The sequence below is a fragment of the Hippocampus bargibanti genome, linkage group LG17 (genome assembly GCF_051943395.1).
Source record: "Hippocampus bargibanti isolate YZ-2025 linkage group LG17, ASM5194339v1, whole genome shotgun sequence".
Taxonomy (NCBI): Eukaryota; Metazoa; Chordata; class Actinopteri; order Syngnathiformes; family Syngnathidae; genus Hippocampus; species Hippocampus bargibanti.
Window position 1 is genome coordinate 16,491,789 of NC_142750.1, and position 23,265 is coordinate 16,515,053.

Genomic DNA, 23,265 nt, shown 5'->3' on the forward strand with positions numbered 1-23,265 from the left:
GTCGCCACAGCGAATCAGTGTCCTCCATTTTGGGATTGGGATTCACTCCGGTAGACGAGAGGGTTGCTTCCCTCCGCCTCCGGGTGGTGGGACAGGTCCTGACTGTTGTTTGTGCATATGCACGAAACAGCAATTTAGTGTACCTTTAGTGTATTTAGTGTACTTTTTGAGTGCTTTTACAGGGATGAGACTGACAAATGAGAAAAAAGTCTGGTGGGGGGTTTCAATGGAGTCACGGGCTGGAGTCAGCATTATCTCAGAAAATTTGTATGAACGGTCCTTCTCAAGTATACCACACGAAGGCAGTCGTGTAGCAGTAAAGGGCTATTTAGGCGAACCAATTCCTGTAAAAGGTCAATTTATTGTCAAAGTGAAATACAAAAATCAGACTGCCGACTTACCACTGATAGTTGTGGGAGTTAATGGACCGTCACTCTGTGGATGAGAGTGGCTCGATAAAATTAAATTAAACTGGGAAACGATCAAAACAGTCACCAAAAACAAAATGCAGTCATCTCCAAGTCCAAGATGGCGCCTGAGTAGGCAGCCGTCAGCAAGTGCTCTCATGAGCCATGCTTTTTTTGTTGTTTTTGTCTTGTTTTTGTGTTTTCTTTTGTCACTTTGTGTTTTTGTGCGTCGTATGGAATCGGATACGGATTGTTTTTCAGCATTTTTGGCCACGACAATCATCAAGGAGGAGACTGTGCTGAGCGGTTGCGCCCTTTCGTCAGCATGAACATGCCAGTACTGTTTTTGAATGGGAGGAATGTCGGTGCCATTCGACTGTCATCGCTGGACACCACTGGGGCCATTGTGGATTTTTTGCGCCTGTAATGGGCAGCATCTTCACAACCCTGCTTTGTTCAGTGGGAGGTCGGTGCTGTTGGACAATCTGCAGCTGTATGGATGCATGGCTTGAGGAGCCCGCGATAAGAAGGAAGGAGCGTCAGCGCAAAGCGCCGATGCGTATATGGAAATGTCACGGGTTGGAATTGAAGCATATTTATGAAGGACAGGAGATGTGAGACAATCTCTTTTCGTCAATGGATGCTACAGCTGCGTGTTTGCTTTCAACATTTAGCTTGTAGTTGACGTGCACATTCCACCATGATGTCCCTGATCCACTGGTAAAGAGACGCTTTGATCCTCTCCTCTTTCATCTGGAACTGCTTTATGTAACAAGGAGGGTACAGAAAGTGCTTAAGAATGAATGTCTCTCTGTGTCTTTGTGTTGTCATGTTATTTATTATGTAGTTTTTTTTTGTTCTTTTGACTTCAAGACGGCCCGCGAGAGTGGCTGCCTTTCCAGCAGCTCCTGTGTTTTGCTTTTCTACTTTCATTTCTTTCATAACTTTGCTGCTGTGAAATGTAAATTTCTCCACTGCAAGACGAATAAAGGCAAATCCAATCCAATCCAGGGCCTGAGTAAATCCCAGAAATACTCGCAAAACATGTTTTAAAGGATGAGTTAGGAACACTAAAGGACATTAAGGAATCAATATCCGTAAAGCCTGATGCAATCCCTAAAATCCATCAGGCTCGTATTTTGCCTTTCGCAATGAAAGAAAAAGTTGAAAAAAATGGAGCACCTTGAGAAAGATGAAATCATCACTTCTGTCAAACACAGTGAGTGGGCCACACCAGTGGTTCCAGTACCAGCAAAATGACGACTTTGATAATGATGACATGAAGCCAACAAATCTGACTTACAAAGATATCACAAAGCCAATGAAAGAAAAGAAGACATCTTTAAGTGCTAATTTCAATGCCAAAACTGCGAAACTAATAAAGGCAAATCCAATCCAATCCAAAATATCTGAGGCCACCGAGGTTTCCTATCAAAGCATGATTCTGCTGAGTCTGAAAATACGGCAAAAAAACAAACATTTGTTTCTGCCTCAGATAGAGCCAGTAGACTTTATTCTTGTGCAACCAAGAAGAAACCAAAAGAAAAAAAGGTGGCCAAATATTGACAAGGATTCAGAGAAGGTCTGCATAGAATGTTAGAACAACATAAGCCACACCATGTTCCCCTGCACCCATGGGAGTTTCCAGGAGGAGTGTGGAGAAGGATTCACATCGATTTTGCAGGTCCATTAATGATCAGAATCAGAATCAGAATCATCTTTATTGCCAAGTATGTAGAACACACAAGGAATTTGTTCCGGTAGAACACGCTGCACTAGTATCGTTGTCAAAAAAAAAAAAAAAAAACTGCTAAGTGGCACTATACAGTTCCATTTTGGCTACTGATGTTTATGATAGTGGTCGATGCTTACTCCAAGTGGCTCGAGGTCTTCACCGATAACCTCGGTAGCCACCATTACAAGACTCAAAAGATTGTTTGCAGCACAAGGTCTACTGGAGCAGATTGTCACTGACAATGCCACAACCTTCATGTCACACAAGTTCCAGCTCTTTATGAAAAGGAATGGAAGGCTTCACACGACTGGAGCACCAAAGCATGCTGCTACGAATGGACTCGCCACGAGATAAATTGCAACATTCAAAGCAGGCATGAAGAAGCTTGCAGGAGAGATGCTAAGTGTTGAGGATAAGATCTAGCACTTCTTGCTGCGTTATCGCACAACATCGAACAGTACAACTGGAGAGTCACTAGCAGACCTGTTCTTAAAACGACACGTGGATTTCCTGAAACCGAACATCTCTGAGATGGTGAGGAAGAGACAGTACAGGCAGAAGGAAGAACATGATCGTCAAGCTGCTGAAAGACCGTTTGATGTGGATGATCCTGTCTAACTCCGCAACACGGCTTGAGAGCACCCCGAATGGATCCCTGGGTTAGTGACACAACACACTGGACCGGTGTCATACCACGTGCAAGGTGAAACTGACCATGTATACAGGCGTCATGGAGACCAATTGCGGCCTCGATACCCAACAGACATCTTAGATCATGGACATAAAGAAGCAACTCAGCCAGCTGAGTTGAGCAGGACAGAGAGACCATGGGAAACCAGAGTCTGCAGCATCTGCACCACCAGCTTGTGCACCAGACCCGCCAGAGCAACTTGGATTTGGACAACTTGTACCAGAGACAATGGTTTGGAGACATTCAGGACGTAAAGCACAAAGCCCTCCACGTTACAGAGATTCAATGTGATGCCGCTTGTCCCTTATTTTGAACATAATCTTTATACAGAATTTCGAGGTGCAGCCGAAGCGTTGAAGGGTTCCGTTTTGGTGGCATCTGTGCTTTTTGCAGATGATGTGGTACTGTTAGGGCCTTCAAGTGGAGCTCTCCAACTCTCTTTGGAGTGTTTCACAGCATAATGTGAAGTGGTTGGGATGAGAATCAGCACCCCCAAATCTGTGCTGTCGGTCGGGAGGAGATCTTGCCTCAAGTGGAGGAGTTTAAGTATCTGGGAGTCTTGTTCACAAATGATGGTGCGAGGGAGTGAGAGATCGACAGGCGGATCGGTGCGGCGACTGCAGTGTGCGGACTTTGTACTGATCTGTCGTGGTGAAGAAGGAGCTGAGCCAAAAGGCGAAGTCCTCAATTTACCATTCGATCCAAGTTCCAACCCTCATCTATGGTCACGAGCTATGGGTCGTGACTGAAAGAAAGAGATCCCGGATACAAGGGGTCGAAATGAGCTGTCTCCGTAAGGTGTCCTGGCTTTCCCTTAGAGATAAGATGAGAAGATCGATGATCCGGGAAGGGCCAAGAGTCAAGCCGCTTCTACTTCACATAGAGGAGCCAAATGAGGTGGCTCGGGCATCTGATTAGGATGCCTTCTCGATGCCTCCCTGGTAAGGTGTTCCGGGCATGCCTCACTGGCAGAAGACCCCGGGGACAGCTGGTCTGGGAACGCCTCGGGATCCGCCAGAACGAGCTGGAAGACGTGGCTGGGGAGAGGGAAGTCTGGGCTTCCCTACTGAGCCGGATACGCGGCAGAAGATGGATCAATCTATCTATCTATCTATCTATCTATCTATCTATCTATCTATCTATCTATCTATCTATCTATCTATCTATCTATCTATCCATCCGTATACATACACACATCTATCTAGATCAGGGGTCGGGAACCTTTTTGACTAAGAGAGCTATAAAAGTGAAATATTTAGAAATGTTTTTTCAGTGAGAGCCACATGCACGCGAGCGCGCGCGCTCACACAGGAGCGTGTGCGCACGTACAACACCCGCGTGCGGGCGCACACACACACACGCACGCAAACACACGCGGCCACGTTTCAACAAAATATCAGAATGTATTATTTAAAATAACTTCGTGACAGTACTCACCGTTAACATGAATAGTTTTCCGTTCCTCGTGATTGGTAAAAATCCAGGCAAACGATCGGAATGAAATTCAACTTGCCGGTCCAGAGGCAAAGTTACTGCCAGCTAGCTTGCACACGGCTCATAAGCTTCCACACTTGCTATGCAACATACTTCTCGCAGAAGTATATTGATGCTAACGTTAACATGGGGCTTGTTAAAATGTCACTGACATCGATGGAATTGTTTCATTGCTAATTAGAATCAGAACATTTTCTCTCCTCAAAGGTGAATGCTCCGGTGCATTCAAGCTGAAGTGCACTCGTTGGGCTCACTTAAAGGGGCGTTTACCTGTTTGAACATGACAGCCAGTATCATCCAATCAAAATGGCGCTTTCGGCCAACTGCAGCCCCAACAGGAAATGAACGGCGAAAAAAACGAGAATATACATTTAGTTTTATCGGCGAGCAGTCATCAAAAGAGCCATATATGGCTCGCGAGCCATAGGTTGCCGATCCCTGTAGATATATGTGTGTGCACGCATGCACACACATGCGTGCGTGCGGCTCTTACACAAAACCATTTCTAAATATTTTGCTTTTACGGCTCTCTCAGTGAAAAAGGTTCCCGACCCCTGATTTAGGATAACTTTCACATTGTACATAGCCCCCGTTTCCACTTGAACTCTACGCAGCGGTCCCCAATCCTTTTTTTCCCAGGGACCAGCCTTAAAGGTGTGACAGATAAATACAACAAAATAGTATGATATGACATGCATGAAAATCTATATCGCCACAACACAATTTTTAGATTTGTGGTCACGTTTCAATGTACTTCTGTGTAAGCTCTCAGTCGTACAGGAGTGGTCCATCGATGAGAAGGTTTCTTCAGCCGTCATCTGTACAAAAGTGAAGGTTTCGGACGTTTCGCCTCCTATCCAAGAGGCTTCGTCAGCGAACTAAAGTCTGACTGGTCGTATCGGCCCCATTTATATATCCCTAATGTCCAGACCTGGTGGCGCCGGACACAGCTATGATAGGTCCCTACTCTCAGGTTGGGGGGGGGCGCGGGACCCCCCCCTGTGGCCCCACTGATTGTTCCTACATTCCTGCCTAACGATTGGCCTATTACCCCCACTCCCCCCGGTATCACCTCATCAGCATAACGACCCTCATCAGCATTGCGAAAGTTGCCTAACCTGTTTTGCCTGAGCAGGCTATTGTATGAACGATCCAAATTGAACCTCACACCACCAGACCGGTTTAATGAAGGATTTTGTTGTTTTATAAGAATCGCCTCTTTTACCCCCCTTTCAAACCATCTATGTTCTTTCGCTAAGATTTTAACCTCATTGTCGTCAAATGAGTGGTTGCTAGCTTTTAGGTGCAAATGTACTGCCGATTGAGGCCCACTAGTATTATCCCTGCGATGTTGATAAAGTCTTTTTTTGAGAATTTGTTGAGTCTCCCCAATGTACTGCTCTTTACAATTTTCATTCTTACAATGTATGGAATAAACTACATTACTTTGTTTTTCATTTGGTAGCCTATCTTTTGGATGCACTAATTTTTGCCTTAACGTGTTTATCGGTTTGAAATAAGTAGGAATTTTATGTTGCCAAAGGACTCTTTGTAATTTTTCAGAAACTCCTGCAATGTACGGTACTGCTACTCCTCTCCTTTTAGAATCTTGAGAATTATTGGTTTCGTTCGCTATTCTTTCTTTCTGACATTTGTTGAATGACCACTTGTATCTTTATAGATACAAGAAAGATACAAGAAAGATAGATAGATTTATAGATACAAGAAAGAAATGATTGACTGTCTCCAAAAGCTAGAGAAAGGAAAACATATAGACAAACAGATGTATTTTAGATTATACCCGGGAGAGGCCACGCCATGTATCTATGGCCTGGGGGTAATAGGCCAATCGTTAGTCAGGAATGTAGGAACAATCAGTGGGGCCACAGGGGGGGGTCCCGCGCCCCCCCCCCCCCCCCCAACCTGAGAGTAGGGACCTATCATAGCTGTGTCCGGCGCCACCAGGTCTGGACATTAGGGATATATAAATGGGCCCGATACGACCAGTCAGACTTTAGTTCGCTGACGAAGCCTCTTGGATAGGAGGCGAAACGTCCGAAACCTTCACTTTTGTACAGATGACGGCTGAAGAAACCTTCTCATCGATGGTTTCAATGTACTGTATTTTTGGGTGTATAAGCCGCACCCAAAAGCCTTAATTTTCTTCAAAAGATGACTCTGCGCCTTACACACCGGTGCGCCGTATATGTGAAGTAATATTGAGCCACAACAGGTCTCTCAGCTACTGTCAGCAGCCACAGACTGCGTTTTCCCCTGTAGAAGTAGTGCGGCACCCCAGCCTCTAAAACTTTCACAATGTTATATTTGGAAACATTTTTTCATTCATTAAAGGTGCACCTTATAATAATATTACATTTCATTTATAAGCGCCTTTCAAAACTCTCAAGGACACTTATAGTCCGGTCCGGCTTATATATGGAAAAAGTTGGAAAATATACCATTCGTTGGTGGTGCGCCTTATACATCAGAAAGCATGGTACCTTTAAAATAAGATATGCAGCAAATACAGAGTGTATGAAAAATACAACTCATCATCGCGGCATATGATCAACCTATCACGTGACCTGGAAACGCTCCTTTTCGTGCCTGGGTGACATATTGTCGACAAACAATCGGGTAATTTTTCAAAATAAAATGTTTCAGATTCTAAAATGAATAAAACAGAAGTAATGGAACTTATGTGTTCTTTCTCAGCGTCCTGGTACAAAATGCCCCACGGACCGGACGTTGGGGATCACTCGCTTTAATACGTCAACTAAGAAAGAAGCACTTGAATTTTACTAATTATTATACTGCTGACTGATATGAATGTCCACCTTAGAGGCAAATCCCAAATTTGACATCACTGTCAATATTCACCAATATCGTGTTCAAATAACCATCTCAGTGGGCCACACCTGGTCAACAGAATATGCGAGTCAATTAACTCTTCCAATAATTTTGCTCACATGAAAAATGGGTGTTTTCAAACAAAAGGTTCTTCAAATTTCTGAATGAGATCCAGAAATAGAAAATTCCTAGAAATTAAAGCTCAAATGTTGATCAAATCAAATGTCTTCAAATATAAAAAGGAACATTTTTCATTTCAAAGGAGTCCATAGTCTTTACATTGTTAATATCTGAATGAATTCATTCCCTTGTGTCAAATGTGTTTTTGCCAGGAGGTGCAGGAATTGAGCAGGAGGCTCACTGCCATCGACTGTGCGCTTCAAAACTCGGAGGTCAACAGAAAACATCTTGAGATGTCCAACAAAAGATTGCTTGGCTTTGCAAAGGTACCACACTCATGGAACCAAAAGTTGTGTCAGATAATAAAAGTGACAATGGGCAGAACTTTGCCAATTATATAATAGGCCTGTAATCCTCCCTCCCTTGAAATTATGGTGTGAGTGATGAATTCGAACACAAGTTGGAATGCCCCAAACCTCAGTGGATTATAATAGATTTAATACCATCTAATTTTTGTGCCTTCGCTCTGCCCTCAGAACGTCCACAAGGTATTAACAACACCCAGCCTGTTTGGAGGAGAACTCGGGTATGTCATACATTCGAACCCCAGCTGCCTGCAACCCTGCTCTGTTAATTTACGATTGTGCGTTGTATTTAATATGGCAGGAGCAATAAGGCGTCACCGGCTGCAGATAGTCCTGACACCTTGTCGCCTCTTCCTGATCCCGCTTTGCAGCTGGCTGTTGAGGCCAAAGAGCTGGTGCAGGGTGTATTCACTCTCTCCAATGATGACAAAGGTATCAATCACATTGTTTTGGCTGGTTAAAACAAAATAAAATACTTCCCCCTTCTCAGCAGATAAAGGTTCACAACATTGTCATTTTTTTGTATTGTATGTCAGCCCAGCTCTCAAAGCAATTTGTTCGTTTTTTTGTGAATTGTTTGCAATTGTTGTGAACATGTTTTTGGTACTTTAGAATACTGTGGAGCTAACACAAAGTTTGGGAACCCTAAAGAGCTCTGAAATGATGATTTAATTTAAAAGGAGGATTGTGAGAAATAAAATCACAGTGTTTGTTCAATTGTTGATCAAGTGTGTTTAACAAGGGTAACAATGATAATATTTATGTACAGATTTTAGCAAGGGACATTAAAGTGTACTTGAGAGTTTTGAGAGTCCACGTGACTTGTAGCGGTTTGCTTGTAGCATTTTTAACGTTTGATTTGAAAAAAAAAAATTTTTTTGAAGAAGTTGTCGAGCACCCGGGCTGAGATGTTTTGAAAGTTGTATATATATATATATATATATATATATATATATATATATATATATATATATATATATATATATATATATATATATATATATATACACAGTAAAGTCTCGTGATATCGATGTTCTCGGGAGTGGGAAAAAATATCGATATAACCGGACTATCGATATATCCAATCCTGCGGCATGTAAATTTTCTCCTTGCGTCCATAGAAATAGTATCGTAATAAGCAGTACTATCGATACCGATATCGATATAACGAGACTTTACTGTATATATACAGTAAAGTCTCGTTATATCGATATTCAAGGGAGTCCGAAAAAATATCGATATAACCGGGACTATCGATATATCCGACCCTGTTTGCATGTAATTTTCTCCGTGCATGCATAGAAATAGTATCGACATAACCGGGACTATCGATATATCCGATATCGATATAACGAGACTTTACTGTATATATATATATATATATATATATATATATATATATATATATATATATATACACACACACACACACACACACATACATACATACATACATACATAGAAACGTCCGGGACCTTCAAGGAAGTACAAATGACGGCTGAAGAAACCAAGCTACATTTAGAATTGCCCAAATTTGTTTAGGTCCATTATGTGCTCATGCCAAGATCCTGCAACCTCAGGTCTTCCTTTTTTGATCTCACATTAAACTCGAATGTTTTCTCATTTTCTATTGACCTGCAACCAGTGGCAGAGGAGGAAGTGGCCCCCGATGTCAGCCCTCACAATATGTGAACCGAAAGCCTGGGAAGCCAAGGAAGAATGTGATCAAGAACGAAGCTCTGCAAATACCACATGGGCAATTGCAGGACTGCTCTTGTCCCACCCACCGTTTAAATATAAATATTGATTTCAGATAGACGGGTCCTAGTGACAGCTGGAAGACAACCATTTAATGCCAATGCTCAGAAGAATCCATCCAAGTAGACTTGCTGAGTTTACAGTGTGACTTTTACAGATGGACTTATCCAAAACTTAATGCATCTCCCCTTCTTTGGACTTTTCAGTGATGATCTTCACTCGTTTGAACTTATTTTGAAGCATGACCCCAACAAAGAGATGTTACAGACTCAATATTTCTTCCTAAACTTTTTTCTACTTACACATACACATCCCATCGCATGTAAAGGACAATCAAAATCCACGAGACTCCATAATAATGTGGCCTCATTTGCTTCCTCTGTTATGTCTAGCTTAGAAAAAGTAGTAAAACCATGACCCTCCCACCCTTCTATTGTTTTACATCGTTCACCCAAAGTGAATTGAAACGCAGCAAGATGGTACATAAGACCAACAAGAGCATCGTTAGTTCAGTCAACATGACTGAACGTTGGGAGGGACGTTGTTGTACAATAAAGAAATCGCTGATGTAGATCCTGTCGCATAATTGTCCTTCCATCATGCTTCTGGCTATTTCTATGAACAACGCCCATGCAGTAGAAACCGATATGGTCATTACCCTGTCAAATAACTGTCAATCAGACTGAATAAGTTTTTGTGGCCTCATATTCTTTCTGTTAACCGTTTTATAATAAAGGAATAATTGAGAACTGGACTGTCTCAGGATTCATATTCAAATAAAAATTCTACTACTCCAGAAAGCACACCATAATTTTGTGTGTTTGTGTTCTACTACTCCAGAAACCACACCATAATTTTGTGTGTTTGTGTGACCTTAATGACTTCTTTAGATGTAATTACTTACATACATTAATATATACATATACCTTTTTTAAACCAAAACAAGTTCTTTGTCCTTGAATAATAATATAGGTTGGTCCAGCCAAGAGTCGGTTACGCGGCACTAGTAATGTCTCTGGAAGGAAATGGGGGGTGAGCCTATACTGGGGTTTGAGTCATAGGAGTTGGGTGTCATTGCGACTATGCCCTCACTCTGGGGCATCTCTCCACACAGGAAGTCAAAGTCGTCTTCTTTCAGGCCCTGACAAAGCACAATGGTGACTGTGGTCATCATCATCATCAGTTGTGGTTGTTTTTTGTTAATCTTTGGGAGAATGTTGATCTTAAGTCATCATACCTGGTAGACTGTTTTATTGGCGATCATTTCTGAGTCTTCTGGCTCCTCCCACACCTGATATAGGGGCTCAATAAACTTACCAGACCTGCACACAAAACAAATGTTGCATGCATATACTGTATCTCTAGATAGATAGGTCGGCAGACAGGCGGATAGACGGAAGAACGGACCGACCGAAGGACCATCCGACCGAAGGACGGACCGACCAATGGACAGAAGGACCGACCGACGGAAGGAGCAACAGACGGAAAGACCGCCCGACGGAAAGACCGATCGAGGGGCCGACCGAATCAGAATCAGAATCAGAATACCTTTATTCGTCCCGCAATGGGGAAATTTGCAGAAGGACCGACCGACAGATAGAATACTAAATCAAACTGAGTCAGCATGTCCCTACTGTATTAACATTGATAATACATGGTTTATTTTCACACATTCCATCTGATACATTTCATATGAAAGGTTTCGGAGCACCTGAAGCAGATATTAAGTGCGGTCACGTACCTTTTCAGCAGGTATGGGTCAAAGGGAAAGAAACTGTCCAGGGGGTTGGTGTTAGTGGTCACGCTGTCACCTCCAGCTGAGCTGTGCACCATGGGCAGCATATGGCGGCTGTTTTTCTCTAAAATGGTGTAGCAGAACACCACCTGATATTTCCTGTAACAAGGACAAGCATGGTGACTATTAGGTCCAGCAGGCATTCACAGACTTAAGACAAACCCTAAAACACAAAGTAAGACTAGGAGTCAAGAAGAGTTGTATTTTGTCGAGAAAGAACTGAAATAAGTTACAGTTTCATAACAGCTATGAAAAGTCTCTGCTTGTCTCCCATCTCTCTATTGTCTTATGCTATGTATGTAAATGAAATGTTTGCAGGGTCGAAACACAGCGCGATAAGATACGTACAATTGTCAATTATCATATTTTCCAGTGTATGAGGCACACCCAATAGCCTTGATTTTCTTCAAAAGATGACCCTGTGCCTTATATGCAGAAGCACCTTATATGTGAAGTAAAATTGACACAACGACTTCCGGTATGTCAGTGAGACGGTAAGCAGCAAATACACGGAGCTCTCGGCCATATGAGCAAAAAAAAAAAAACGGAAAAAGGCTGGAAATAAACGGAAACAACAACTCGAACAAAATGGATATGAACCAAACTCAGACTGGAAAAGGATGGGACAAAAAGAAGAACGAGAAACAGAGTGAAACCTGTTGGTGGGTGAAGGGTGGAGCCTCTCCTAATGAGGGCCCCTCGAGTGGCAGAGATCACCTCCATTGCTGATCTCTCAAGCTCCCTGCAAATGTCCAACAATTCAGTTCTAGGAGCTTCCGGCCGGAGCTTTGTCGACTAGCAAACATCCTTTGGCTTATATTTGAAATGTATTGTTTTTGGGAGAGAAAAAAACTCTTATCTGTTGAATTGTTTCTCTATATATCCTAATTATACAATAAAATATCCCAAATCTATCAACACATTGCCAAATATGAATCAGTTAACACCCTTTAAGTTCCTTTGACAATATTGAATTAGTTTCCTACTCACCAACCATAGATCTAAAGAAAATGTTCTCAAAGAAAGTCATGTGGATTTCACTTGTCATTTGTAGGCAATTGTCTTTCTTGAGTTCTTTGTCTTTCATTCTCCTCGTGTCTTTCGTGTAATCTCGTCTTTATCGCTTAGTTTTTGTCCACTTGCGTGCTGCCTCCAATCTCTGGTGTGTTGTCGGATTTTCTTCTTCAGGGTTTGGCACCCGCCATCCTCTCAGCCGCATCGCTTTTGCCGCATCCTGTGCGTTGTTATATGTTTGTTTTTTTCGGTCCAATGGACCCTCAGTGTGTGTCCATTGGAATCGAATCCCTTTCTCTTTGAGTAATTTTTTTAGTCCTATGTATTCTCTGAGTTTCGCCGCCACTTCTGTTGCATAGTCGTGGTCGAAACTCACCGTGTTTCCCTCCACTTGAATCGGTGATCATCAGGCCATCTTCAGAATCTCCTCTTTGGTGTTGAATCTGAGGATGTTTACGATCATCGCTCGTGGTGGTTTATTTGGTTGTGGCTTTGGGGCCAGCGTTCTGTGCATCTGAACATCTTCGGATATTCTGAGTTCTTTATGGATAAATTTATCCACGTAATTTGCTGCGGAGTCTGCCTCGACCCCTTTTTTCAGTCCCCAAATTCGAACGTTATTCCTTCTTGATCTTCCTTCCAAATCGGACACTTTCTCTCAGGGCTTTCTTTGTTGTTCAAGTGAGACGGCGAGAATTTCTTGTATCTCTGTGCTGCATTCCTCCACTTCAACGGCTCTTCCTTCCAGCATCTCGATGTACTTCTTTTGCGCCCGCATGTCCGCGTTTACGAATTTGAGCTTTCTGTTCGTTTCCTCTCGCAAGCTTTCGAGTCCTTGTTTCATCTCCTCCATTTGTTTCGTAATCTTGTCTAACTTGGCCTGTACAAGTGCATCAATAGCAGGTGTCATGTCCTGACCAGCTGGCACGTTCACAATGTCATTTAAGTGCTTGCTCGTGAGCTTTAAACACATTTTTGTTTTTAGTTGATATTGGATTGGATTTGCCTTTATTAGTCTTGCAGTGGAGAAATTTACATTTCACAGCAGCAAAGTTAGGCAAGGGATGAACACAGGAGCTGCTGGAAAGGCAGCCACTCTCGAGGTGCCGTTTTAAAGTCAAAAGAACAACAAAAAAACAACTAAATAACATGACAATACAAAGACACAGAGAGTCATTCATTCTTAAGCACTTTCTGTACCCTCTTTGTTACATGATATTAAGTAAACTGCTTTTTTTCCTTCGGCGTCCGCCTGAGTCGGGCGACCTGTCCTGGCCGTGAGCAGGGAGAGCGATTTATCAACAGCTGTATTCTTTACATACAAGTTTTCTTTAACCCACTATATAAAATCTAAATATAAATCAATAATATGAAATATAAAATGATAAAAATGACACTAAAAGAATCAGAATCAGAATCAGAATACCTTTATTCGTCACATCCATCCTGTGTTCTTCCATCACTGTTTGGTTCTGGGCCGCCACAAAAATGGACAAAATCCGACTTCAACGGACAGTTAGGACGGCCCTACCCACTCTCGAGGACTTGCACACTGCAAGAATCCAAACTAGGGCGCGGAAAATCCAACTGGACGCTCCGCACCCTGCCCACCACCTTTTCCAGCTACTCCCCTCAGGCAGGCGCTACCGATCCATGCGCACCAAATCCAGCAGACATTTAAACAGCTTCTTCCCCTAAGCCATTAACTCTTTGAACTCTTTCAACAGTAGCCAAAATGGAACTGTATAGTGCCACTTAGCAGTTTTTTTTGACGACGATACTAGTGCAGCGTGTTCTACCGGAAACAAATTCCTTGTGTGTTCTACATACTTGGCAATAAAGATGATTCTGATTCTGATTAATGAACCGTACAGTAAACAGTTTTGGATACACTACAGGTACAGTTATAAAAATCGATAATACGAAATATAAAATGATAAAAATGACATGACACGTTATATTTTTTATTATTTATAACATTTATAAATGAACTGCAAACAGTTTGGTATATCATAGTATCCAATAGAAAATGTTATTAAAAACAACAGATTGACATCGTATACTATCCTGTCATATAAACATCATAATACACAGTCTGTAAGTAAAGCTGCTTTAAATTAGATATCAAGTAGACAGGATGAACTTAGTACAACGATAAACATCATGTCGGCCATTTTGAATGGATTTCGACTAACGACCGTTTTGTCAGAATGGAACCCGGTCGTAACTCGGATGTTACCTGTATATTTGGAAAACTTTTTTCATTTATTCAAGGTGCGCCTTAAAGTCCGGTGCGCTTTTTCAATTGAATTATTTTGAAAATACACCATTTGTTGGGGGTCCGCCGTATACACTGGAAAATACGGTACTCTAAGAGCGACTCTAAAGCAACTAGCCTTTGAGAGACATTCGTCATGCTAGTGCAGTAACACTTGTGTTGTATGTGCGCTGAGCAGTTACCTGGTGATGGCTGCAAACATTTTTGTGACCGCAGGCAGACACACTTTAAGCGGGTTCATCTGACACATGACCACCCTCTCCAGGTTCAAACTTTGCAGGTACTCCAAGCCTGATGCAGATAAACACACCATTACTGCGTAGAACTCGATTATGGACATATATTGCATGCATGCGTGCGTGTGTGTCGGGGGGGAGGGTCAAACAAGATTTAAACATTCATTAGTAGACTAAGAACCCCCTTTTGAGGGATATGGAAGTAATTTTAGAAGATCTGTTTAGACATCTGTCGTGTTTGCCATCGTCTGGCATCTATAGGCAATGAGCAATTTTTGATGACTTTTACGATTCAGAGCAGCGCCCAGCTACTGTGCAAAAATCAGGTCAACATTATTCTGACTGAGTATGCAAGATCCTACAAGGAAAGTGCAGAGTGACTGTCGTGTACTTTAGAGTTTATACCGTAATTTCCGGACTATAGAGCGCACCTGATTATAAGCCTCACCCACTACATTTTTAGAGGAAAACCGATTTTGTACATACACAAGGCACACCTGTATATAAGCCGCTTGTTCCCACATTAAAACATGCAAAAATATTTCCAAAAAAGACGGTACACAGAGACAATTTTCAAAGTTTTAATAATATAACTTTCTTCCCAAACGTGCCTGTGACGCGGCAGTAAAACGGTAGCAACATGGTAACAACACGCTAGCAACACAGTATAACAGGTCTGGTAAAAGAACATACTGGTAAAAATCACAGTCATCACGTCTTCATCTTCCTCCTTTGAACTGAAGCCATCCAAGTCATTGTCCTCAGTATCTGAATGAAGCAGTGTCATATAGACTTCGTCACACACTCCCTCAGCCTGCTGTCAATTCGGAATTTTCTTCTCGGTGGCGATTGTTTTTGCTTTCAGTCCGATCTGCAGTCGAAAAACCTCGGCCATCTGCTCTCTGTGTATTCAGCCAATCTTCTACAATGTTTTCTTTTATCAGAATCATCTTTATTGCCAAGTATGTAGAACATACAAGGAATTTGTTTCCGGTAGAACACGCTGCACTAGTATTGTCGTCAAAAAAAACTGCTAAGTGGCACTATACAGTTCCATTTTGGCTAATGTTGAAGTTATTACCTCTGAAAGCTTTTTTCGTCTTATTACATTGCTCCAGTTCTTCCCGCTGCCAATTCCAGTGTCTCACCATCGATTCGTTTGTGCCAAGTTTGCGTGCAGCAGCTCAGTTTCCTTCTTTATTGGACAGCTCGATTGCTTTTAGCATGAAAGCTGTGTCATATGCCTTTTTTTTTGCATTTTCCATGGTGAGGGTGTGTTCACGCTAATTTAATTTATGCACAAGATAAGAAGTTACAGTCTTCCTTGACACATATATTCCACTGGCCTTAATCTCACCTTTTCTAATCGAGGACCCCTGGCGGACGATAGAAAAAGTACATAAATTGGCCGCATCACTGAATAAACCGCCGGGTTGAAAGTTTGGGGAAAAGGTAGCGGCTTATAGTCCGGAATTTACGGTAAATGAAATGTATTATTATTAATTATGTGGAACAAATTGAAAGGAAAAGATATCAAATCTTTTCTGAAAGAAAAATGAAAGGATGCAAGGGCCACTTTAACATTGTCCGACTTCATTGAACATGCTAAAAAAAAAATCAATGCAGCAATGAAGGCCATCCAAGTGAATGTGTAATCAAAACAGGGAAAGGCCCTGACCTAAATGAATGTGTTTATTTATTTTAATGTATGTACTTTCTGCTCTTTTACACCGTTGCTTTGCGACGCTTCAGCTCTGCTTTATATCTGAAAAGCCCATACATGGAAAAGGGTCGTGAATTACCCTAGTGCCAAATACTTTATATGCAACACATCAGACTTCTCAAGTTTATTGCACTGTGCCTGACAAATAAAGAAACATTCCTTTTCTGAACTGCTTTATCCGCATAAGGGTCATGGGGAATGCGTGATGCTTCTCCCAGGTTTCTTTGGGCATTAGGCAGAGGACAAAGAGACGGACAACGATCCAACCTTACATGTAGGGACAAAGTGTGCAGGGATGAGTACCTTTCTTCATGTTGCCCGCCAGAATGGCTCTATGTCTGAAGATCAACGTGTAAAAGACAGCCTGGCATGCAGTGTAGAATGGTCCATGTAGACTGATGTCACAGCAGGCCTGCACACCTTTACTGTCCTGGCCATCAATGTAGCCGTGAATCCACGAGATGAGCAGATCCAGACACGCTCGTACTGTGCTGCAAGAGAAAAGGTGCATACTTAATTAGAATGTTCCTTAAAACAAGAAATTAATGAACTATTGTTATAACAATGATAGAGAAATCTACGAACAGAATTGTATCATGTTTACAGTTTCATTTAATTTGGCATGCCTAGACGTTTGGGTGTGTATTCAGCGCCCTAAATGCCTGTGTGCAAATGTGTCGGCCCTTTGGGCAGAGGGCTTTTGAAGTCCACAATTATCACACCAAAGCATGGAGGCGAACAGATGCAAGAAGGCTACACTCGGTCACCAGGTGGGAAGAAACCATTTGGGAACAAAGGGTCCTAGGAGAGCAAAAGACGGTTTGGGAACAGGTGTCATGCCCAGCGTGACATTTGTCATCAGTGAAGTCTGCAGCTTGCTGAGTCGTTGTAGACAGACTGAAAGGTGTAAACGTATATGTGGTTCAAAGCTAAAACAAAGGGAATCAGATCATGACGGAATATGCACATATTCGGGGTTTTTCTTTTGCTTACATAAACAATAAAAGTCCGACTGGAGGACAAACAACAAGTATGATCACTGAGCAACTACCCTCAGAGATCTTCCGCTGTAAAAAGGAAACTATTCGCTGTTTGCAGTCAGATGTTTAAATGTATTATGATGATTATTGTTATGATTATGATGATGATGGTTATTATTATTAACTCTGTCTGACTAAAACTCTGACAGTCAGAAAACCAAAGTTGTGAATCAGCTTACAGCACAGGGATGAACTTGGCTCTGGCAAGAAAGCCCCCCATGTACCCTGCTGCAGCCTGTCGGAGGACAGCAGGCTGTGATGGATGCCGAAGAATCTTCCACAAGTGCTCCAGGAAAGCCTCAGCTAGGGCCTGAAAGACACAACATTATCAATAAATATTCATATATTAAACGTACAATGAATGGGATTTTGAAAATTCAGATGACCCCATCCCCAAAGAAAAAGGCTGTGCCTTCAGTCAATGGGCTGATTGACACTGTACAGATGGCGAAGGTTTTACAAAACTGCTGTGTAATACATAGTACCGTAAAGCACATAAAATGTGTGTGATCACTTAATTGGGATATAAAGAAAATGTGGCATTTTAACGTTTTTTTTTTCAGTACACTTGGACAGATGCAGTCCCAGCCATTTACTTTCTGCTGTATTTGAGACTAGTCAAAGTTCTACCTGCAACCTTTAGTTTCGACCACAAGGGTGAATATCACTGTTTTGTTTCTTTTTGAGTGCCCCGCGATTAGTTGGCAACTGATGCAGGGTGTCCCTTGCCTACTGCTCGAAGACAGCTGAAATAGGCTAAAACACCCCACTCGCGACCCTAGTGAAGATAAAGTGTTCCGGACGACTCATTTTCAGAAAGGAGAGGTGGGAGAGAACGAGCAGCATGCAATTGAACCCCATCGAACAACAGATATTCAGCATGTGTCAGATCTGCAGCAGTATTCGGCGAATGGTTTCAAAAAAGCAACCACATTGTTTCTTACTTGAAGGATACATCTCCTGGATCTCCTAGATCCAGTGATGTATCCTGAATTCATTGGGTGTTTCGGGTCTCGCAACATCAGACACCCTCATCGAGGCGACCCAGCCGGGGTGGATCAAGTCCTGGTTTGTGTCCCAGTAGCATAAATAATCCCGCGGGGGAGCTTCTGCCCAATTTTTTTTAGGAATGGTCATGCTTTTTTTAATCAAAAAAGACCATTACAGATTTTTATTACATTTTGATTTTCATAATGCAGTAAAGTCTCATTATATCGATATCGGATATATCGATAGTCCCGGTTATATCGATACTATTTCTATGCACGCACGGAGAAAATTACATGCAAACAGGGTCGGATATATCGATAGTCCCGGTTATATCGATATTTTTTCGGACTCCCTTGAATATCGATATAACGAGACTTTACTGTAGCTATTAAGTGCAAAAATTACAAATTTTACTTTCAAATTTATTTATCTAATCTCCTGTTAAGAAAAATCTAGTTGTAACAACACTTTGAAAGTGTTGGTTAAAAGAGGGATAGTTATACAACACAAGAAGACCAAAGTTCCCTCTCATTATCGAGGATGAATATTTTAATCAATACAAGTTTCTCTGTGTTATGCAATTGGCTAACTATCAACAGCTAGGACAGCGGGTTCACAATGTCATTCGGTGAGTATGTTTTTGATAGATGTGGTTAATCTCAGCTTCAGCACAAGCAGCTTCCTGCTATATCAAAGGAGCACATCTTTTGAAAATCAAACCCAAATACACTAATTTCTAAAAGTAAATTTGCACCAATATTCCAAATAAAGCTGCTAAAATACCCTCGAACTATGTATTTCTGAAATAATTGTAAGAAAAGCTTGGTTACTGTAATGGTATATGTGAGTTATTTCTTCATATATGTTATATATGTCTCTGGCCGCTCTCAGTTCATCCAAATTACCTCCTTCACTTCACAGTCCTCTCCTGTATATTCTGGTGTGCCCCAAGGCTCTGTCCTGGGACCCCTCCTCTTTATCACCTACCTTCTTCTCCATGGCAATATTCTCCGTAAATTTGGTATACACTTTCAATGCTTTGCGGATGACACCCAGCTCTATCTCTCCAGCAAACACGACGCCTCTCTTCAACCTTCTTCCCTTTCACTCTGCCTCTTTGAAATTAAATTCTGGTTTACCCATAACCTCCTCAAACTTAACAGTAAAAAGACTGAAATTATCCTCGTTGGGACCAAATCCACCTTAAGCAAAGCTAACAGTTTCTCTCTCACTATTGACAATTCGATCGTTTCTGGATCATCACCAGAACCTCATCCTTTCACCACTTCACGCCTGTCATCCAAGAGCTCCACTGGCTCCCGGTCAAATATAGAATCAACTTTAAAATTCTTCTTTAGACATTTAAAGCTATCCATAACCTTCCCCCCCCCCCATATCTATCTGACCTTCTTCAAATTTCTATTCCCTCTCGTTCCCTCAGATCCTCTTCCTCCCTCCACCTCTGTCTGCCCTCTGCCCGTCTCAGCATGATGGGGACAGAGCTTTCAGCTGCTCTGCCCCCAAACTCTGGAACTCACTTCCTCCCACCATTCGTAACATCGATTCTCTTCCCACCTTCAAATCCCATCTCAAAACCCACCTATTTAAAATTGCATTCTCTTGTTTCTATTTATAATTGCATTTCATTTATAATTGTATTTTATTTATTATTGTATCTATGCTTGTCTGTGACTGTAAAATGTCCTTGAGAGCTTTGAAAGGCGCTTGAAATAAAATGTACAGTGATATCTCGGTTTACGAACCTCTTGGCGTACGAACTTTTTGGTTTACGAACGTTAAATTAATGAAAATTTTACCTTGGCATACAAACTATTTTTCGGGATACACACAGAGCGCCACAATGAGTGATGTGTCGATCGCGAACGAGCCCGTTCTCCTAACAAGAAAATGGCAGTCGACTTGTTTTTATCCTCTATTCCCTGCCCCCAGTCTTCGATTAAAGCCACGTGATTGGTCAAAAACGCAGCAGTGGAAGGGAGGGTTAAACAATAAAGAGACAGGCAGACGACAGAGAGACATTGAGAAAATGGATGGAAAACAGTGAAATTTTGACTTGTTACGTTGATAGTTCAAAGGCAGAGTGTAGACTGCAAGGTTAAAATATCCTATCAATCAGGCTCCACAAATAACCCGCACAAGCCATCTGTCCACTTGATGCAAAAAGCTATCAACCCAGCTAAACAGAACACAATTGATGAGGAACTAGGTAAAATTATCGCAGGGAAAGAAAGCACCTACAAGGGATCATTCCTCAAGATGGTGAAAGAAGAAGGCTACGTTCCTCATCAAGAGTTTAATGCTGATGAAACTGGCCACTCCATTCCATCAAGCCATCAACGACCATTACAAAGGTAAATAAAATGACTTTATCATACAGTACAACTAATTTCTTTAATTATAATACCACAGCACATTTATTATACATAAAATAAGGTATATTTTGTGTAGTTTTGAGTCTTAGAAAATTCGAAAGTAGAAAATGATGTTGTATGGGGACCTGGGAACGGATTATACTCATTTTAATGGTTTCCTATGGGAAATTAATTTTAGGACATACACTTTTCGCCTTGCACACTCTGTCTGGGAACCAATTAACTTTGAAAGCCATGGTATCACTGTATTATTATTATTAATCAAAGTCAAGTCACCTCTCCATGAGTCGTCACCTTACCGTGGTGGAGGGGTTTGTGTGTCACAATGATCCTAGGAGCTAGGTTGTCTGGGGCTTTATGGCCCTTGTAGGGTCACCCATGGCAAACAGGTCCTGGGTGAGGGAGCAGACAAAGTACAACTCAGAAGACCCCATATGAAGAAAAACAAAAACGGATTTGGTTTTCCCTTGCCCGGACGCGGGTCACCGGGGCCACTCTCTGGAGCCAGGCCTGGAGATGGGGCTCCTTGGCGAGCGCCTGGTGGCCCGGTCGGGGTCAGCCCGAAGAGGAAACGTGGGTCTCAATGGCTCACCACACATGGGAGGGGCCAGAGGGGTCGGGTGCATTGTGAGCTGGGCGGCAGACAAAGGCGGGGACCCTGGCGGCCCGACCTTCGACTGCAGAAGCTAGCTCTTGGGACGTGGAATGTCACCTCTCTTACGGGGAAGGAGCCCGAGCTGTTGCACGAGGTCGAAAATTTCCGACTAGACATAGTTGGTCTTGCCTCCACACACAGCCTGGGTTGCGGTACCAGCCCTCTCGAAAGGGGTTGGACTCTCTTCCACTCTGGAGTTGCCCACGGTGAGAGGCGTAGAGCAGGTGTCGGTATACTTATTGCCCCCCGACTCGCCGCCTGTACGTTGGGATTCACCCCGGTAGACGAAAGGGTTGCTTCCCTCTGCCTTCAGGTGTGGCGGACGGGTTCTGACTGTTGTCTGTGCATATGCACCAAACAGCAGTTCAGTGTACCCATCCTTTGTGGAGACCTTAGGGGGTGTGCTGGAGAGCACGACCCCTGGGGACTGCCTTGTTCTGCTCGGCGATTTCAATGCTCATGTGGGCAATGACAGTGAGACCTGGAGGGGCGTGATTGGGAGGAATGCCCCCCCGATCAGAACAGGAGCGGTGTTTTGTTATTGGACTTCTGTGCTTGACACGGATTGTCTATAACAAACACGGAATCCCCTGTAAGAAGGAGTTTCAACTCCCACCTCCGGCAGAATTTTACACGTGTCCCGGGGGAGGTGGGGGACATTGACCATGTTTCGTACCTCCCTTGTTGAGGCGGCAAATCACAGTTGTGGCCGTAAGGTGGTTGGTGCCTGTCGTGGCGGCAACCCCCGTACTCAACGGTGGACACCAGTAGTAAGGGATGCCGTAAAGCTGAAGAAGGAGTCCTACCTGGCCTATATAGCCTGTGGGAACCCTGAGACAGCTGACAGGTATCGATTAGCCAAGCGGAACGCAGCCTTGTTGGTCGCCGAGGAAAAAACACTGGCATGGGAAGAGTTCGGTGAGGCCATGGAAACCGACTTCCGGGCCGCTTCGAGGAAATTCTGGTCCACCGTCCGGCGTCTCAGGAGGGGAAAGCAGTGCACCACTAACACTGAGTACAGTGAGGATGGGGCGCTGTTGACGTCGTGAACCGGGGGGCAGAGTACTTCGAAGACCTCCTCAACTCCACCAACACACCTTCCATGGAGGAAGCAGTGTCTGGGGAATCCGAGGTGGGCTCTCCGATCTCTGTGGCTGAAGTCATCGAGGTGGTTAGAAAGCTCCTCGGTGGCAAGGCCCCGGGGGTGGATGAGATCCGAGCGCAGTTCCTAAAGGCTCTGGATGGATTGGATTGGATTTGCCTTTATTAGTCTCGCGGTGGAGAAATTTACATTTCACAGCAGCAAAGTTATGAAAGGAATTAAAGTAGAAAAGCAAAACACAGGAGCTGCTGGAAAGGCAGCCACTCTCGCGGCGCCGTCTTGAAGTCAAAAGAACAAAAAAAAAAAACTAAATAACAAATAACATGACAACACAAAGACACAGAGAGACATTCATTCTTCAGCACTTTCTGTACCCTCTTTGTGACATAAAGCAGTTCCAGATGAAAGAGGAGAGGATCAAAGCGTCTCTTCACCAGTGGATCAGGGACATCATGGTGGAATGTGCACGTCGACTCAAGCTAAGTGTTGAAAGCAAACACGCAGCTGTAGCATCCATTGACGAAAAGAGATTGTCTCACATCACCTGTCCCCCATAAATCAGCTTCAATTCCATCCCGCAACAGTTCCATATACGCATCGGCGCACTGCGCTGACGCTC

At 42.9% G+C, this 23,265-nt stretch overlaps 2 protein-coding genes across 3 annotated transcripts in view; one reads left to right on the forward strand and one right to left on the reverse strand.

Annotated features, from left to right (window-relative positions):
- LOC148885993 (syntaxin-binding protein 4) overlaps positions 1-10,172 on the forward strand; it is an 84,199-nt gene extending 74,027 nt beyond the window's left edge. For both annotated transcript variants that reach the window (XM_089017895.1, XM_089017897.1), the window contains 4 exons: positions 7,510-7,623; positions 7,834-7,883; positions 7,964-8,094; positions 9,308-10,172. In XM_089017895.1, the coding sequence (XP_088874021.1) occupies positions 7,510-7,623; positions 7,834-7,883; positions 7,964-8,094; positions 9,308-9,354 (342 nt within the window). In that variant the 3' untranslated portion in view covers positions 9,355-10,172. The remainder of the gene's footprint in view (positions 1-7,509; positions 7,624-7,833; positions 7,884-7,963; positions 8,095-9,307) is intronic.
- The window catches only part of rrn3 (RRN3 homolog, RNA polymerase I transcription factor), a 46,914-nt gene continuing 33,139 nt past the window's right edge, over positions 9,491-23,265 (reverse strand). The window contains exons 12-17 of the mRNA XM_089017898.1: positions 17,686-17,816; positions 16,770-16,957; positions 14,690-14,798; positions 11,162-11,314; positions 10,658-10,742; positions 9,491-10,561 (exon numbers count right to left, since the gene is read on the reverse strand). Coding sequence (XP_088874024.1) covers positions 10,424-10,561; positions 10,658-10,742; positions 11,162-11,314; positions 14,690-14,798; positions 16,770-16,957; positions 17,686-17,816 — 804 coding nt within the window. The 3' untranslated portion in view covers positions 9,491-10,423. The remainder of the gene's footprint in view (positions 10,562-10,657; positions 10,743-11,161; positions 11,315-14,689; positions 14,799-16,769; positions 16,958-17,685; positions 17,817-23,265) is intronic.